Source organism: Protopterus annectens, chromosome 14.part0, assembly GCF_019279795.1.
Source record: "Protopterus annectens isolate FY-2018-M chromosome 14.part0, PAN1.0, whole genome shotgun sequence".
Lineage (NCBI taxonomy): Eukaryota > Metazoa > Chordata > Ceratodontiformes > Protopteridae > Protopterus > Protopterus annectens.
Window position 1 is genome coordinate 956,715,812 of NC_056748.1, and position 20,033 is coordinate 956,735,844.

Consider the following 20,033-nt stretch of genomic DNA (forward strand, 5'->3'; position numbering starts at 1 on the left):
CCAATGAATCAAATCCACATTGTAAGGTATGTTTGCCCACCTGTTCAGCTGCATACAACAGATCCTGCATTTCCTTGAATTCAGACTGTTCAGTATGTGTGCTCATTTTTTGTTTTAATTGAGACATTAGGAATTGCTGATATTTCAGCATGTGAAACTGACAATTTAATGCTCTCTTAGCCAGAGTTGCTGAGGTGTATATTTTCTTTCCCCATCTATGTAGGGCTCTGGAATCCCTTTCAGAGGGCACAAGATTTTTAGCCATAGAAGCTTTAGCCCCCTTGAGACCCTGGGAAATTGTTTCTGGGTCAGCCACAGGGCTTTTATAAAGGAATTTGTGTGAATCAGGTACTCTGTAGTATCTGTCTGGTTTGGCTGGAGCAGGAGGTAGAGAGTCTGGATTTAGACTAGACTCCAAGTAAACACCATCCACAATATCTAAAACTGGAGGGATAGCAAGTGGTCTGTGCTGGGGTAGTAAAAGGAACTCTTGGAGCCTTTTCTTAGAATCAGAGTAGTCCTGGCCTTCCCAGTGGAAATGTTCCCTCATGGTATGTAAAGTTTCCCCCAAAGCAGTAGTCTTCAGGGGGAGATGCTGAGGGAATAGAGTCTTCAGCATCAGAGTCTTCATAAGGGGGAAAAGTGTAATCCTGTTCCTCAGAAGAATCTGAGGAAATTGAAACCTTGTCAGTGGAAGCATAACCTTCCTCTTGTCTTGGTCTTTTATCTGGAGGGGGATGGGAACCCCTGATTAGGGTAATCAAATATTCAGCCATCTTAAGCATCTGTTTCTTAGGCATTGGGCCTTGAACTGCAGACTGATGTACAGTCTTTTTTGATTTTAAAGGAGTTTTAAGCTTAGCATAAGATTTAATGGTGAGTGTAGTCGGTCTGAAGACACCTTCTGCTCCGGTGTTGGAAGGGATTAATAATTATGGCTGCATCGGCCTAGTACACTCCGCTTGAGAATCCGCAGCTGTCTGGGGTTCCAATTCTGCGGTCGTCAGGGGCTGCGTAGGCACCTCACTGAAAACCAGAGAACCGGCAACAGGCCCAGCAGAGGCCTCGGAATCTGGCTTGTTCCTAGGCTGCCTGTCCTTATCCTTGCATTTTTTATGCATGCCAGTTGTCGGCTGTTCCGACGGCATGATATAATTAAATTTCCTACCAAAGTAATGTCGAGCAAAGTCAAAACAGCATTTGATAGTTTGTTTATTAAACCTAGCACAAAACCGACAACCTGTGACGTCGTGGTCTGGGCCTAGGCAAGGAATACAATAAGAATGGAAGTCCTTATGAGGTATTTGCTTCCCACAAGAAATGCAATTGTTAACTTTTTCTGACATCAGACTGAGGCAAGAAAAGGTTCCCCAATGGGGTACTTAGCTTTATTGAAGACTTCGGACTGAAATTCAAATCGAAAATCTCAGGTGTCGGCCGACCGGCACTTGCAAACTGCTTCTGCTTCGGGCACCGCGCGGCAAGAAAGACTGAAGAAAATGGCATCGGATGCCTCTTATATACCCCTGGCGCACTGACGTCAGGGAAGAAGTGACAGCAACCAACGCCAGACCACGACTTTGGAACTCAGGCCGACTGCGGGACCGCCTGACGGCAGGATAACCCAAGTGTGATGACTGCAGCAGGGTAACATGATGAACATCTGGAGATCGTCTGAAAACTTCCACATGGGGTTAGAACATCCATTTATGACAGAGCTTTCAGGAACACTAATCTGAAGCTGTAGAACTTACTCATAAGACTTTCAGAACTGCTCAAAGATAATTTCAAAACACATCTCATGTTATGCCTAGCAAGTACCTGGATATACTAGTGACTTTATAGTATGAGTTAGTGTTTGCTTTTTTGTAAAACAGGTACTGTTTTGAGAGCAGCATGGTATTTCAGCAGCTGTTTTTCTGGTCTGTTTCCTAACTTGGACAGCCTGTATGCTATATCTAGATTACCTCCTTGCATCTGCATTGCTTTTTGCAGGATGCTGCAGTTTCAACCCACATCCCAAAGACCCAAAGAGGTACAGGTAGATGAAATGGCTGGCATCCAAACTGCCTGTAGGACTGTGTGTGGGTGAGTTAGCATGTGTGTGTTTTGCATTTAATACACTGGTATACCATCCAGCACTGGTTCACTACCATATGCCTGATGCTTACTGGAACAGCCTCTCATGCTTATGAACAGAATAAAATGGATACTGAAAATGAGTCATTGTTACTACAATGTTTTCCTAACTACTGTGATAACCTTTTACTACTGTATAATGTTTTGATCCAATTCTATGCAGCCACTGCTCTCAGTCTGCAACTATTGGCTGATTAACATTATATCACTTTGTTTCAGTTTCTGATTGCACTAGCAAGCTGGTAAGCTTTATCTTGTGGTTTCCACCATGGATCACACCTGTAAAATGGCCGCTGACTCAGTGTGTCTAGTACTCATGAGAAAGAAAATGGATAAACAAAGCAAGCTATATTCTGAACTTCCTTCCAATAACAAGCAACTCCACCATTTCATGAGATGAAACCTCTTAAGTGTTGTTGGCATAAGAAAAACTGGACAAAACATTCATATCTAGCACAGTTTTAGTTGATAACAACAGAAAATAACTTACACTATAAAAGAGAAAAAACTGTCTAACCTGTCCTGTATTCTTAAGGCACTCCATTGCTTGTTTGTGTGTGATACCTCGCAGACTTATACCATCAACTTCAAGCAGACGATCACCTGTGATGGACAAAGCAGTAAAAGAAGAAATATTTTATTACTGTGTTGTATTTCACAAGAAGGGCATTATAAGGAAACTTTAGCTCCTGTAGTGAGTAAAGCAGCAATGCTTCTCCACAAATAATTAAAGGTTCTCTTTGGACATAATGAATTACTAAATGTGGCTTTACATGCATTTGGAGACAGGATCATCACTGGACAGAGATCCAGATCATAATACTCCTTTTTTAGGCAGGAGAAAGAAAACCAAAACTGAATGTATCAGGACCACAGACAAGAAGTCAAAGAAAAGAAATACAGTTGTGTAAGTAAACTTACCATGAGTAGATGTTCAAATGATCATCAGTGAAAGAGACCGGAAGAGTTAGAAAATGAGCTCTCCTCAGAGTCTAAATCAGAAATCTGAGGAGAAATCCGTGTATCTGTACCTTCATCTCCTCTCCATATTCAGAATCTTGAAAATCTTCAGGAAAGTAGGTATCCCTCTGTTTTACCAAAAATTACTTTACAAAAAGGATTGACTGCTTGAATTAAACCCTAAGCCAAAGCCAGTACACTTCTTGTATTAAAATTTGAGGAGTAGATACATGTTCAATTTTTCTGTCCCTTTTTGACAGGAAAAATTGGGCCAACAATGTTATTAATGATAGTAGCAGCTTCCCCAGGGATAATCACAACATGGTGACAAAACAGGGAAGTGTTCCCTGTTCCCTCTCCTAGGGCTGACAAGAGTGGCTCTCCCTTTCCCAATGAAGGGACCCAAACAGCTGTAGAGGATGTGGCTAACCCCTGGTCCATAGGGGCTGTAAGTGCGACAACAAAGGGATCAGGGGTAAAAGATGAGTGGTCTGAGGCACAACTAATGGCCACAGCAAAGTCACCCACCTACGGCTGAGGCAAACTGTTATCCAGCTATTATGGCTAAGGCTTTTTTGCTTAAAATGTTTATTTTTATGGCTGGAAGAAGGAATGACTGTAGGACAAACAGACTGTTCCATGGGTCAAACCAAAAATGGTGCTCTTTCCCAGGGAAAATAAGCAGCAAAGGCCAGTAAAAAAGACTTTAAGTCACTTTTTGTAAAGACAAACACAGTAAAAAGCACCAACTCCATAAAGTAAAATAAACTCAATTTCTCCACAAGAAAAAACATTTTTAGTGACTTTAAATAACTTTTAAAAAAACAGGGTAAAAAGAATTTTCTGGCTTAAAAGAACAGTACAGTCTTGTGACAGTCTGTTAAAGCACAGCATTCTTAGATTTAAAAAAGTTTCTGAACAGGAAACAAAATTATTAAATGGAATGAATTTTCCCCCAAACAGAACTTAACTGGCCAGCAAAGGAATAGCACAAGCCAACCGTTGATCCTCAAAAGCCTCAGAGGAGCTTGGTCTTTGTCAGCAGTAAAGCTCTGAAGGGTTTTGTACCCAAGCATGTCTTAGTCAGCTCAGCTCAAGCCGCTTTAACATTTGGGTGCATGGAAGGTGCCCTGAAGCTTTGGGAACTGGCTGGCTGTTCTATCCTTGGTGTGATACAATCCATATAGCTACAACTACTGCAGCAGTAATCAATATGATGAATATCACTGATTTCACCTAGAACTGTCAATACTGGTCTGGTGTTACAGCAAGCAAACTAATGGAAATATAAACCAGTTAAATTCTATTCTTATTAACTAACTGCATGGCAGTTTTTTTACAGTTTATCTGCATATTTTAATTATACTAAGCCGGAGAGGTATCTACACATTTATAAAAAGGCATTATAAACATATTACCAGTAACAATGCAAGGGCATTCATTAATTTCTTTGATTTCTTCATTGACATCACTCTCCCTTATGACTGTTAGTTTCTACACACTGATTTAAAAAATAAATGACTACAGTGAGTGTAACACAAAGCGCTATTATAAGGCCATAAAGCAAGGACATATTAGAGTTTTCTTTGGTCCGTCTACTCTTATAGCATATCACAAGAAATATGAACAAAGCCAAAAATAATCAGGGATCAAATGCCCAAAAATAGAGACAGATTTTAAATACTGCTCCTATAAACTTAAAAAGTTGTTAGAATAACACGATTTGTGTTAGTGTTCATTTGCTGAAGACTATGAAGTCTGAAACTAAAATGTCTGTCAACATTTACTGACTTCAGTCATCAGTGATTTGCCAGAAAACCACAAATTTTATGAGGAACAGGCAAAAAAATATTAGGCAAAAATCTGGACATTCTGTGAAAATCTGTACAGTTGAGAGGTCTTGTAGTAAAGTTCTCTGTTAACTCAAACCACTGTCACAATTTCAATATCAATTTGGGACCACTGTACCCATAAATTATGAAACTCCAATGTGTGTATAATAATTACAAACTGCAATTTAATGATACCATCCAGTATGCTGAAATCCAGAAAAGCAGATTATAATTATGTAACAATGCAATTTACCTTCCATTTAAGTGCCAAGCACTCCATTATGGAGGTAAACCTCATTGGGTGCATTTCCAATTTTCAAATGGCATTACGTCATGCTCTGTATTATGAGACACATTCTACCAAGTCCCAGTCTCACAAACAAGTAGTGCGGAAAGTTGAAGGTAAACATTGGTGTGTGCACTTCAGATGATCATGTGGCATTATGTCGAGCTCCATATTTTTGGTCATGTTTCGCTGAGTTCTGTTCATTACATTCTAGTCAGGAGACCTGCACTTGCCCACTCTGAAGGAACCTTGATAATGCTCATTTCTGAAGTCTGCTGAGTTGTGCTTTAATGCTTTGTTTTTAATACACTGAGATACAATGTACCACAGCACTATAAAAGCATATATACTCACCTTAATACAGCCCACAAGAAGGCCAATAACACTGAACTCAACCATGGCAAGGAGTTCCTGCTGAAAACTAAAATACAGTTTCACCCCCAGCAAAAAAGACCACAGTGAAGAACTTCTCAAAAGCAAACTTCACACTTCTTAAGACTGGAGTGGTATCCTTCAAGGCCCCCGAGCCAGTGGAAACCACAACCCACACTGCTGAAACCCTTACAAATGCCTTCTACGAGCACCTCCAGGAATGTATGGATCAAGCAATCCCTAATAAAATCAAGACCCCTTCCACCAAAGGCAGGCGCCCGGTCTGGTGGACCCCAGCCATAAACAAACTCTACAATAAGAGGAGAAAGCTACTACATGACAGAGCAAAATCCCTAAAAGGGAAGGCATCTCTGATCAATACTAGCAAAAACTACGATCACTCATAAAATCATCCAATGCCAACTTTGAGAGATTAATCGCTAATGACACAAAAGACAATCATAAAGCCTTCTTTAGCTATGTTAGAAACCTGGGTGGAAACTCCCAGATATGCTCAGAATTAGTCCAAAATGATAAAAAAATCACTGAACCCACAGACATTGCCAACATACTGGCAGACAGGTTCAGTGCAAATTTCTCCCTCCCCCCCAAAAGGAGAAATATCTATCCCACCAGAGTCTAGCCTCCCAAACATCTCAGATGCCCAGGTGAGAGCTGCTCTCTCTAAAGCAAAAAACACAGCATCAATGGGACCGGGCGGTGTCCCTGGCTGTGTGCTACACGAACTCAATGAGGAACTAAACCCACACATAAGGCTGCTGTTTAATCTTAGCCTTACTACAGGATACGTACCCAAAGAATGGCATACGGCAACTGTGGTCCCACTCCACAAAGGCGGCGCTTCTACGGATCCTGGAAATTACCACCCCATAAGCTTGACGAGCCTTGTCTGCAAAGCTATGGAGAGGATCATAATGGAACTCTTAAATAAAGACATTGGGGACCTACAGACACTGGATCCTACCCAATTTGGCTTTGTCAAGGGCAGATCCTGCCTCTTGAACTTGGTCGACTTTTTCGAAACAGTCACTAAGGCCATTGATGAGGGTAAGGCAGTTCACACAGCCTACCTTGACCTAGCAAAAGCGTTCGACACAATACCCCACTCGGGCATCATAGAAAAGCTCACCAGATTAGATGTAAACCCATATGTCACAAGATGGGTTGCAAACTGGCTCAAGGACAGAACACACAGGGTTAGAGTTGCTGGTGCCATGTCAGACTCTAAGCCAGTCACGGCGGTGTCCCACAGGGCTCAGTCCTGGGCCCCTCTTGTTCGGCATTTATTTTTCTGAAGTGCAGGCAAACATAGGGGGATTGTGGCTGACAAAATTTGCAGATGACTGCAAACTGGGCACCAAAATTGACACTCCATCAGACACAGACATCCTCCAGAGAGGTCTCATAGAAATGGATAACTGGTGCCAGAGCCATGGCCTTAAACTAAATGCCAAAAAATGTATAGTCATACCCTTTGGGAAAAACAAGGTAACCCCTAATTACCACATAGGTGGTAATCCATTAAACACGGAAGAAGTTATCAGGGACCTGGGGACCCAAGTTGACAGTAACCTCTCTTTTGACACTCACATTGCCAAAGTGGTTAGGGAGACCTTCTACATTGCCCACCTGATCATGAAGGGATTCACATCCAGATCAGGAGAGGTCATTGTACCCCTGTACTCTTCACCTATCAGACCAATGATTGAGTACAACGCCCCATTCAGAATGTACCTTACCCGACACCTGCAGCAGTTGGAAAGACCCCAAAAGTTCCTCACCAAAAGGATAAAGGGGCTAAAACATATGTCATACAATGCCCGACTGAAGAAACTCCAGCTCTATTCAGTCGCATACCGTCTGCTCAGAGGTGATCTGTGCCTGACATACAAGGCCATGTCCAACCCGGAATTAATGGACATGCTCCACCTCAAAAATCCAAATCCACCAGAGCCACGAGAGCAAGAGACTTAAACCTCAACACGGATATAAATAGGACGTGCTGGAGGGACAGATTCATCACCCAGAGACTCCCTACACTATGGGACAGAATCCCAGTCCATGTGAGGCAGAGCCCCTCACTGACTCTGTTCAAGAGAAATCTTGACGAGTGGATGGGAGATCGTAGGTTTACCCCGGGAATCATCTCTGTATCACTGCTGGACAGAGGCACAGCAAACTAATGGGTATAGTATTCTCATCCTAAGGGGTGGTGAAAGCCACACACACTCTGGCTAGGCTTATAAATGCCCTAGGGCAGATAGCCTAGTATGAACCTATGAACCTATGAACCTATTTCTTATTTGATTGCTAGTGGAACATCCCCAAGTCCAATTTTTTTAAATAGAGAGTTAAATTTATTCAGATTTATCCATTTGCTAGTTTAATGTATGTTGCATGTGTCAACCAGCCACAGTATCACAATATATACTTTAGCAATATATTTCTGTCAGCATTTACAGTGGCTTATGTATGCAAACACAGGTTGTAACAGACAGCTGTCGTACTGCTAATTAACCATGTGTTCTTACTTGGAAAATGGTATCAGCTTCCGAATAGCAAGCTAGAATGATCAGCTTTACTTTCATCACAACGCAGATACATTGGGACTCATAGATTGGCTGCAGTGCTGATGGGAGGGGTGTGTGTGTGTGTGTGTGTGTGTGTGTGTGTATGTGTGCGCGTGCGCGCGCGTGTGTGTGCGCTTGTGTATGTGTGTGTGCGTGTGTGTGTGTATAGTCAAGGTCTAGGTGTTTGTATGTGTCATATGTTTGTGTGTGTGTATGTGTGGTGTGGTGTGGGCATGCATGTGTGGGCTGTGTGGTGTGTGTGGTGCTGGTGTGGCTGTGTGTGTGTGGTGTGTGTGTGTGTGTGTGTGTGTGTGTGTGTGTGTGTGTGTGTGTGTGTGTGTGTGTGTGTGTGAGTGCACAGTGTTTTGATTCAAAGATATAAGATGCTGTTTTAATGTTTCTTAGTGTGAGGTTGTTATGTCACTAAATCAGAGATTACAGTGTCATAAGTAGTAATGGCAGTCCATTCATGTTCATTTCCTTCATTGAATTGATGATCGGATGACTAGTGATAATCCTTGTGACTACTCATTTAATTATTCAAAAGCCAGTATGTGGCCTGCACAGTGTTTGATTCAAAGATATGGTAATTAGGTGCTAATGAGGTGTTTCTCAGAGTAGCTTTACCATGTCACTACATCGGAGATTACAGTCGTCATGTTAAATGGCAGTCCCTCATTGTCCATTTAGTGCTAGTGATGATGATCTTTCGGAATCCTTGTGACTATTCATTTAATTATCCAAAAGCCAGTATTTCTAAAGGCTAAAAACTGTATATTGCAATAATGCATTTAAAAAGTAAAATCTTAGTCTCAGGGCTAGTTTATAGACAGAGAATCTTGCAACAAAAGTGAATTTAAAGGACACAAATAAACGTCTAAGAACTCTCAAACTGTTGTTATAACTTACAGTAGAGCACCAATCGTTACATCTACTTCACACATTAAGTTTGCAAAACCCACTTCCATTCTTCCACACACTTTTAAGAACACACAACAGACCACTTTTTATTAACGTTCTCAAAATCAGTAACACAAGAAGCTACTAGACTAAGAAGGGGGACTATCCTTTTTTTTCCTTGAGGAATGTACCCCTTTAACTCCTCAAAAAACTCTGGAATATACAGACATATTAAACTTAAAAAAACTAAATATCAAATGTTGCACTGTACAACTAAAAGAATAAGGAGGAGCAAAACTGAGAAATGACAAGCTGTCACTGAGATGTGACATTTCATTCATATTGTCAAATGTACAGGGATCTCAGCCATACAAGTTAGAAGTGGTCTATGAATTATCAAAGATGCTAAATCATGGCAGCAAGTAATTCAGAAAAAGACAAAGTTCTGCAAGGGGAAATACAAAATATGCACACATGGTACAGCAGTATTACAACACCTTTAATGTAAAAAAATGGAGCATCATGAGCCTTGGTTAAGAAGATATCAATTACAATTAGAAAATAAATGGTTGCCCCACAACATCTGACACAATCATTAAAGATTCAAGGATAATAGTAGACAACAATTTAAACTTTGACAAGTCTGTAGCTACCAAAATAAGGAAAATGTTCTGTAGTCCATCTGATTCAAACAGCATCTTTAATTTCTTCAGAAAGTTCAGTGTACTTTTTTATACGTCACGGAAAAATCCATTACTGAATGCAAAAACAGTGCATCTTGCAGGTTTCAAGCAATCCACCTAAAAGAACCTGAAAAGGTACAATTTCCTACTAGGAATATCACAAGTTTGTAGGACTAGAGCCAAAAAAGGCTTCTTGAATGGTCATTATATTCTTTTCCTTATATATTACATTAATGTGGGATCTGCATGATATGAGAACGCAAAGTCGGATTCAGTTGTTTGAATGTCTGTCTGGAATGTACTACAAAGGGGGTTAACAATACACTGAGGAACCTAATACTAAAATGAATATCAATAATATGAAAATGTGATGAGACACATTACAAAAATACTTTTGAAGCAGATGAAGTAAATGTCTTACTATAAGGACAGTTCATCTGTCAAGTGCCTTCAAAAACAGTTTTGATATGTAGCTATGAACTATTAGCAAAGCAGCTTCCTGTAGCCCTGACTTTGATTCTCTGAGCCTTCAGATGTCTATACAGTAATTCTGAGCATGTCAGCTATACCAGACATTGATCCTGATTGTCCTTGTGTCTAGTTGGCTTACCTGGTTAACAAGAAAAAAAAAAAAAATATATATATATATATATATATATATAGCCTAAACCACACAACACCGACAACCACATCCGACACCACATATTCGACAGTCCATAAACACGAAACCCCATACACTGCACACACCACAATAACAATTATTAAAACAAAACACATCCCCATTCCACAAACCACACACACAACACAAGCACACCAAAATCCTTACAAGCCACACTAAACCACCTAACCCTAAGGTCCGTCACTATCGCACACTTTACCTACCGCTCCCCTAACCCTAACTCCTTACGCCCCTGCTTACCCTAACTTAACTCTTAACCCCCACCCACTCCCCTACCGCCTTCCCTAACCCTAACTCACTTAACCCACCCCTATCCCCACAGACCGTCAATCTCCACACTTACCTGCCTCACGCGAGCGTCCGTCACACTACCGATACTCACACAGCCTTTCATCCTCGGCGTTGGTGTTGTCATCCGTCGTGTCGGTCTTCTGCATTGTCGATGTTCTGCAACCCGCGACTTAGGCCGGTCTTTCTTCGTTTTCTTCTTCTGGGCTTCCGCTGTCGGTGTCGGTGCTGTCGAAGTCAGGTAGAACCATATATATATATATATATATATATATATGTATGTATATATATCAATACAGGGTTATGGCAATCAAGCTTCTTGGTGGTTAAGTAGTTTGTATTAACAAGTGAACCTATGAACCAGATGAATCCATTCTGGATATAGTCTGAAAACCTGAAGAACTAAGGTCTTAGTCTTATATTAAATATAAGAATGCATTTGATAAAATGAGATCCGTTAAAAATGAACTAATTTGAGTCTTAAATATGTGACTTTGCCTTCCATCTTTCAATATACTTGGAAAACTTAAAGGTGTACTCCTCTAAGTTTTTTTTTTGCTTAGGAGAAAGAGTATATGATATACCTTTGACCTGAGAATCCTGGCTGCCATTTAAACGTCCTGCTGACCCATGCCTGCATGCATCTTATTTAGTGTATATTCAAGTTAACAACAGTTTAAATAGGAGAACAGTGACTTGGGACAGTCTGCTGTTGATATATTCAGCTTTACATCTATTATTAGGAGAGTATTAGATTAGCTGACAGTTAGGAAAGGATCACTACAACATACTTTGAAACTGAACTTATCCTAACACATGTGTTTCTCTCCTGTCTTCTTAAGCAGCATGTTTAAAAATGTATTTTGAGTTCAGAGTAGCAAACACAGTATCAGCATACACACAAAATAAGAGACTTCTCTGTAAAACTTACTGCAGAGAATAATGTTAAGATTTACTGTTGCACTGATTTTCTGTGAAAAAGACAGTAAACATTGTTTTTACATTTTCATACCAGATTTTTAATATACCATTTATGAGTGTGGTTGATAATTAAATATGCAGTAGTAGTAGAAAGTAAGATGGAAGATGAGCAGCTCATATCCATACCAAGATGCAGCACAATCAATCCAATGTTTGCAGTGAGACAGATGGTTGAGAAGAAGTTACAGATGAGGAAAAAGTCCAACTTGGTATTTCTAGACTTGGAGGAAACATATGAAAATGTCCCAAGAAAGTTGATTTGGGCAGTCATGCGATGGTTTTGGTCTTGGATACACTGGTAGAATATGTGCACTATGAACAAGGACCAAATGATGCAACTGTAAACAGTGTTTGGACTCGGTGGGGATTTCCAGTGGGAGTGGTTGTGCATTAGGCTTCCACTCTAGGCCTTCTACTGTTCAAACTGATGATGGACTTCACTGGCAGACTGGTTGGAGAGGAAAGACCAACAAAGCTGCTGTATGCAGTTGATGATGTTGCATTACAAGCTGACTCTAAACAAGAACTTAAGTAAATAACAGGGGAATAAAATGCAATGCAAAACTGAAGGCAAATGGAATGGAACTGAATAAAAATTAGACAGTTGTCATGGCAGCGAATAAGGGAAGGCAGAAGCTAAAAATTGAAATAGAAGGAAAAATAGTACGCCAGACTAACAGCATTAAGTATCTGGTAGTAGTGGTTAAAGAAATGGGATGTCAGACTGAAGAAGTTAAAACTAGAATAAGATCAAATGCAGCCAAATGGCACAGAGTGTCAGTAGTAGTGTGTTACAGAATACCAAAGAAGCTGAAAAGGAATACAAAACAGTGGCATGTCCAGTACTTCTACATGGTACAGAAACCTGAACAGTGAAGGCAAATTTAAAGAAGCTAAAGGTGATGGTGATGAGGTAAACAATGGCAAGCAGAAACACCAAAACACAGCAGAACCAAAATTGCAAAAGTCCACTTTAATAAACCACAGGATTTAGCACTTTAGTAAGGTTGTAACAAAACTTCTTCAGAATGAATGAAAAACTCAAACATCTTGCTTAAATAATACAATTAAACCATATGACTCAGGGCACACCTCTCAAATAACAAAAGCTTCTAAAAGCTGTACAACACTAAAAAACAATGGGCCAGATTCAGGAAGCCTCCGTGTAAGAGTTATAAATCTTACACGGAGGCTGCAGTGAAACTGTGTGATGTCAGCATGTCATGCATATGCATGAGGTGCATGAGGCATGCTGAATCACACTAGTAACTCTTACACAGTCCGTGTAAGAGAGTAGGGGGCGTGTCTGTAGGCTAAGCCCTGCAAGCGGACACGCCCCCGGAAGACTAGAATGGCTGAAAGTAAACAGCCACGAGAGAGGCCATGGAAATGTGAATAAACACACTACACAACACATGCCCCGATAGGCCATCACTGTATAAAGTGAAGAGATGTTATAAAATTAAATTAAAACCTTTTTTTATTTTTTTTAAACCCCGGAAATGTTTGCTACTGTGTGCGCGGGTGCTACTAGCGCAATCACAGTTAGCAGTCAGTGGAAAAGGATATAAGAACTAAATATGCAAAGTAAGCCAAGAAGTAATAGCTTAGCGGTAGAGTTGCTGGCCTAAGAGTAGGCAGGCAGGGTTCAAGCCCCCACAACAACTTTTTTTTTTTTTGTAAATAAGCAAGAAAAAGCCCCCTGACAGTATTGTACAAATGTAAATGTATTCCCTTTTGTAAAATGGAATGAAATGGAGCATATATTCCGAAGTAACACAATAATAAAAATAGTCAGAAATGTACTGATAGCTAAGCTGCTGTGAGACGGAATGCCCGTAGCTGAGTAGTGTTTAAAAAGCTGCAAACTGTATGCTCGTTGCTACGCACCGGTTTAATAGGCTGAAACCGTTTGCAACTAGCTGTGCTTAGCTGAACATGTGTGTCACTAGCCAATTAAGGTTTATCCCAGCGCACACCGTTTGCGCGACGCTCCCACAAGCTAACTGCCAGTGCGCATGCGTTACCTCCGCGCAAACGAGAGCAGACCTGGTTTTAAATGCTTAAAAGTGCTTTTGGCAAGTTTGATTGACAGGTCCTCAACTCATTTCTGTCAGGAAAATCAAAAGTCAGTTGCCAGAGTCGAACCCAGGATAACATGCACTAGAGTCAAGGTACTTCACCACTAAGCCATGACAGCAATACCATGAAATGCAGAAATAGCATATATATGGGATAAAATCCAGAATGGAGCATGAGAAAGCATTCTCAGTGAAGTAGATACAATTCCAAAACGGCCAATCAGAGAAATGTGCGGGAAAAGCGGCATATATAAGCCCCATAGGCGGGAATACACAGCAGAAACGATTGTAGAACAGACCTGCAGTCAGAATGAGTGGAGTAGGTGAGGGACGTTGCTTTCGAGCACAGCGTTGGGGCATTGAGGAGTCCAGATACATGGTCTGGCTCCTTGTCCATCATCACGAGGCCCAACTCATGCAGGGCCAGGTCTCATGGGGAGCGATAGGGCAGAGGCATGGGACCAGTTGGCTCGTGATCTGACCAGTGCTACTGGCATTCCACGCACTGGTGAGCAGGTCTGTCACCACCATGTGGACCTGGGGGAAAACCCGTGCCAAGGCCCAAAAGGGAAAAGGTAATTAGCTTAAAGGGCGGAAAGAAGGTTGTTTCAAAGGGGGAAGGTAGGCAGGCAGGGTTCGAGCCCCACAACAACCTTTTTTTTTTTGTAAATAAGCAAAAAAAAAAAAAAAAAAAAAAAAAAAAAAAAAAAAAAAAAAATAAAAAAAAAAAAAAAAAAAAAAAATAAAAAAAAAAAAAAAATAAAAAAAAAAAAAAAAAAAAAAAAAAAAAAAAAATAAAAAAAAAAAAAAAAAAAAAAAAAAAAAAAAAAAAAAAAAAAAAAAAAAAAAAAAAAAAAAAAAAAAAAAAAAAAAAAAAAAAAAAAAAAAAAAAAAAAAAAAAAAAAAAAAAAAAAAAAAAAAAAAAAAAAAAAAAAAAAAAAAAAAAAAAAAAAAAAAAAAAAAAAAAGGGGGGGGGGGGGGGGGGGGGGGGGGGGGGGGGGGGGGGGGGGGGGGGGGGGGGGGGGGGGGGGGGGGGGGGGGGGGGGGGGGGGGGGGGGGGGGGGGGGGGGGGGGGGGGGGGGGGGGGGGGGGGGGGGGGGGTGGGGGGGGGGGGGGGGGGGGGGGGGGGGGGGGGGGGGGGGGGGGGGGGGGGGGGGGGGGGGGGGGGGGGGGGGGGGGGGGTTAAAGTTTTTGTAAAAAATGTAAATTAAAAAATTTTTTTGAAAATGGAATTAAATTGGACCTTTTTTAAAAGTAAAAAATTTTAAAAAAAATATAAAAATGTTATATTTTCTTTCCCAACCCTATAATTTTAAAAACCCCAAATTAAGGGTTGTGAACTTTTTAACAGGTTTTGCCGTTTAAAAAAAGCTTTTGTTGTGCATGTGTTTTCATACCTTAAATTTATGGCCCCCCGTTTCCCCCCAAACAACCCCTCCCATTTTGGCTGTTTTTTTCCGCAAAAAGCAGGGGTTTTAAATCCCCTTTTAAAAGGTGTTTTTGGGGTGTTTGTTTAAAGGGTCCCAATCTTTTCTTTTAAAAAAAAAATCTTGAATGGAAAAAATCCCACTAACCCAAAAAACCCATAACCATCACAAACCAAAAAGAAAAGCTTTTGGGAAAAACCGGGGCCCAGAAAAACCCATTTTCAGTGGTGAAAAACCTGGCCAACCCCGGGGAAAAATTCCGGGGCCCTTTGCCCCTTGGGGGAAAACCGCAGGGGTTTGGGGCCCGCCCCCTCTGAAGTGGTGGGGGGGTTCCCCCTTTCACCCCGGTTGGCTTTTAAAGGAGCCCAAAGAACGGGTTTTGGGCCCCCTTGTCCACACAACGGGCCCCCCCCCAACCACCCCGGGGCCAGGTCCGGGGGCTGGGAAGGAACCCATTTGGCCCAACTGCCAGGGTTGGGGTTTCCCACCACTGGGGGCCACCCTTTTGGGCCTCATGAAAACCTTGGAAACCCCAACCCCCCCCGGAATTGGGAACCCCCACTTGATAAGTTACCTTTTGTTTTGTTTTTAAACCCAACCTAACCTAAGGTTATAAAAAATTTCCTTCAACCTGCATTCCCTTTTAACCGAAAAAAAGGGCCCCCCTCTTGAAACCCCAAAATTACAAAATAAAAAACTGTCCATTTTCGAACACTGCGTTGAATTGTTAAAAATTAAATTTTGGGTTCCAACAAAATTAAAGCCCCCCTTCCCAGGGGTGAAAATTTTCCAAGGGTTCCCCAAAAAAATTTGGAAAATTAAACAGTCCCAATCAAGGGCCCACCATTTTAAATATATGTCCTTACCCTCGGCCCCCTTTTTCAAACTTTCCCTTGGTTAACCCCTTTTCTTTTCAAAAAAATTAGGTGTTTTTTTTGGAACCCAATTAAAATGGGAACCCAAACCAAAAACCCAACCTGGTTTAGGGGGTTTAAAAAGGGCCTTTGGGAATTAAAAAAAGGTTTTCCCCTGAAAAATTCCCAGTTTGAAAGAAAAAATCTTAAAAAAAAAAATTTCCCCAAAACTTTTTCAGTTTCGCCCCCGGAAATTTGGCCAAACCTGAATTGGTGACCAAAAACCTTTCTAAATGTTAAAGGGGGCCTCACCCTTTTTGTTCCCCGGTCCTGTCTAAAAGTTTGAAAGTTTGCAAATTAAAAAAAATTATGTATTTGAACCCCGGGGACCTTGGTAAAAAAAATTTTTTTAAAACCTACCCAATTTAAGTGCCTTTAAAAAGAAAAAAGTGTAAAATAAATTTAACCCCATTAATATAAACCCATATAAAACAATAAAAAAGGGATGTAACTTTTTCCAAACAGGGCATTTGGTTTTAAGGGAAAATTCTGGGATTCCCCATCCCTAAATTCAGGTTTTGCCAAAAAAACCCTGCATTTTTTTGTTTGAAATTTTTTTAAATAATGCTTTGTGAAGGTATGTTTTAAAATTTTAATATTTTTTTTTTTAATCCCAATATGAAATAATTGAAGGTCCAAAACCCAAACAACTAACTCCCAAAACCCTGAAGTTAAGGCGGGCCCGGGAACCCCCCCCCAACCCAGCCGGGCCCTCCTGTGGGGGCCCCCTCCTCCCCCCTTTAACGTTTAAAGGGGGGGGCCCCCCTTTGAATTGTGGCCCCATTCCCCCAACCCCCCAAAACCAGTTGGGGCTCTGGTGGCCCAAACCCCCGGCCATTGCCCGGCCTCCCACAAGCCCCCAACAGGTTGGGTTTAAAAAGTGGAACTGAAATGGGGGGGGAATAAGTTAAAGGCCCAATTTGGGTATGTTTTAAACCCAAAACCTGCCCCGCAATTTTCCCCCCCCAAAACTGGTTTTCCCCCTTATTTTTGTTTTTTGTTTTTAAACCCAAAACCCACCCCCGCTAAGTTTTTTCCCCCAATAATTCACCTAAAAAAAAAGGGATTGTCCCCACAAAAATTTTAAAATTTTAATAGCTTCCATTGACAATGTTGTTGCATTGAAACATTAATTAAAAGGGAAAAACAAATAAATGGCCCTAAACACCCCGGGGTGAAAGGTTTTAATGTCTAACCTTACATAAAACACTTTTCCCAAAGCATCCACAGGGGCCCCCCCTAAAACCCCCTGAAAAGGGCCCTATTCATTTTTCCCCCCTTTTAAGCATTTTCCTTTTTTAAAAAATTTACCGGGTGGCGGGTTTCAGTCACCCCAGTGCGGGGGCCAATTGGGAAAAATGCGGGCCTTTAAAAGGTCCGACCAAAAATTTTGGAAAATGCAGTCCTCAAAGGGATTGGGTTTCCCACCTACCCCGGGGAATACATTCAATTCCCAAAACCTCGGTTTTAAAAAGGAAGGGGCCCGGGAAAAAAACCCAAAAAAAAATTAACTGCCAGCCAAAAAAACCCAGGAACCGGAAAAGCGAGACCACCAAAACCCACCCTCCCACAAAACACAGGAAAAATAAAAAAACATTTTAATTGGTGTAAAAACTTGGGTGACACCCAAAGTTTTCATGGGTTTTAAAATAAAATTAGGTTTTCCCCATAATGGGTTGTGTGAAAAAAAAGTCATGAAATTTAAAAAAATGAAAAGGTTGTACTTTGTGGGTTTTAACAAACACTTCCATATTAAAAAAATTTCATATAAAATATATTTTGGGGGTTCAGTAGATTCCCTCCTCGGGGGGCCCATGGATTATGGAAACCGTTCAAACATTCCTGTAGTATCCCCAAGGTTAAAATTCCCCCAGCCTTTTTTGTGGGCCCTATTCCAAAAAGGGGTTAAAATTTGTGGGCCCTCCAAAACCTTTTGTAACATGTTGTAGGGTTTCCCAAGATGATCTCTCCCCGGAAATGTGAAAAAAGGGAACAGTTTTGGGGGAAATAAAATAAAGGAAAATTTGGGTACCTCCCCCAAACTGTCGCAACTTTTTCCCCAATTCTGGATTTTAATGTGAAGTTTAACAGAAAACGGGCCCTTTCCTAATTGAATTTTGCCCTTGCGCAAGTACCTTAAAAATTGTTTTTACAATATTTTTTTTTAAATTAAAATAAAATTTTAATAATTTGGTGGTGCAGTTGTTCCCCCTGGGGAAGAAAAATGGTGCACAAACAGCATAAGTGGGATGTCTTTTGGTAAAGCAAAAATGGCCAGGGTTTGGGGGCCCCCTTCCACTCCCATGGGCCTGAAAAATGGAAGAAATCAGTCAAACTCTGAATTTAACTGTGTTAAATTTCAAGGTACTGGCCTTTGGTTGTTGGGTTCCCCAATTAACCAGGCAATAATTTTGCCCAAAAACATAAAGGGGGAGGCGGGAACAAAAAACCAAAAAAATTTTGGATGCCACCCAAAATGGAAAGACGGGAAACCGGCAGCCCCACTGGCCAAACCGGCCCCCCCACAAACACAAATGCAAATAGGCGGGAATTTTTATACGTACCCCCAAAAATGTTCATGGGTTCATACAAAGGTATTCCCGAGGGTTTTTAAAGTCCCCCATGTTTTCTTAGAAATTTTTGAAATGGGGCCAAAACCCATTATTTTGCCGGCCTTGTGGAAAATTAAATGGGGAAATTCCCGGGGTAAAAGGGTTCCCCCCCTTTGGGTTTGGGACCCTTGAAAAGGCCGCAGGTCTTCCTTTAATATCCGGATTTTTTCCCACGCTTTGGGGATTTTTTTTGGGGTGAATTACCTCCGGGGTTTCCTTTTTTAAAAACCGTGTGATTTGTTCCCCCCCTTGGGGGTGGCTCTATGGACAATTTTGAGGGAAAGGGGAATTTCATAAAATCTGGGTTTAACAGGTTGTAGGAAAGGGGGGCCCCACCTCTGGAAAAACCCCGTGCAGGGGAATTTGGAACTTTTAACATGGAAAAATCCCTTGGAGGGAAATTCCCCCTTCCGAGGCCCCCCTTTTTTAACTTCCTGAAATTGAGCCCTAACGGGTTAAAAGGGGGCATTTTTCTGGGTTAAAAACTGGCAAAATTTCCCCTAGGGGATTTGGGTAACCCTAGAAGGGGGGGTGTTTGTTTTCCACCCCCAAAATTTTGGGCTGCTATGCCCTTTGCCCTTTTAATACTGTCCTTGTTAACATGAACATAGAAGGGTGGTTTTTTGGGGTTTTTCAATATGTTATCCACTATAAGGTTTCCCCAATAAGGGTTTGGGAGGGCCGCCAACCAGTAGTTGGAAAAACCCCCAAAAGTGAAGGGACCTTCGGTTTGGTTTAGGGCCCCCCAAAAAACCCCATGTAGGGCAGGTTTTGGGGCCAGTCCCGGGCTTTGGGTTATACTCTATTCCCCGAGGGCTTTTACGTTCCCATTTTGTGGTTAGGCCACCCTTTATAGGGGGAACCAACCCAATTTTTTTGCCCTCTGCAGGCAGGGAAAATCCCGGGGGTTAACTGGTTTCCCCCTTTTTCCTTGGGAAAGATTTCTTTTGGGGAAAGGCCAGCATCCCCTTTAATTCCCTGTTTTTTTCCAAAGGCTTAGGGTTTTTGGGTTAGGAACACCCCCCGGGGCTTTGTCCTTTTAAATGGGCCGTGTGGAGGTTTTAAAGGGGTCCTCCCCGGGGCCATACTTTTTTGGGTGAAAAATTTCATAAACTGGGTTTAACAGGGCCTTTTTTAAAAAATCCCCGGCCCAAGGTGGTAGAAAATACAGGCCCGCTAAAAATTTTTTTCCCCAGGGCCCCCCACTTTTGACTCAAATTGGTAACATTATGGTTTACTGGCCCACCCAATTGGAACCCTGGGAATTGTTTGTCTTTTCCCCCTCCCG

At 41.5% G+C, this 20,033-nt stretch overlaps 1 protein-coding gene across 1 annotated transcript in view; it reads right to left on the reverse strand.

Annotated features, from left to right (window-relative positions):
• The window catches only part of LOC122789363 (tyrosine-protein phosphatase non-receptor type 13-like), a 2,815,362-nt gene that overhangs the window by 1,394,585 nt on the left and 1,400,744 nt on the right, over positions 1–20,033 (reverse strand). The window contains exon 23 of the mRNA XM_044056752.1: positions 2,657–2,742. Within this exon, the coding sequence (XP_043912687.1) occupies positions 2,657–2,742 (86 nt within the window). The remainder of the gene's footprint in view (positions 1–2,656; positions 2,743–20,033) is intronic.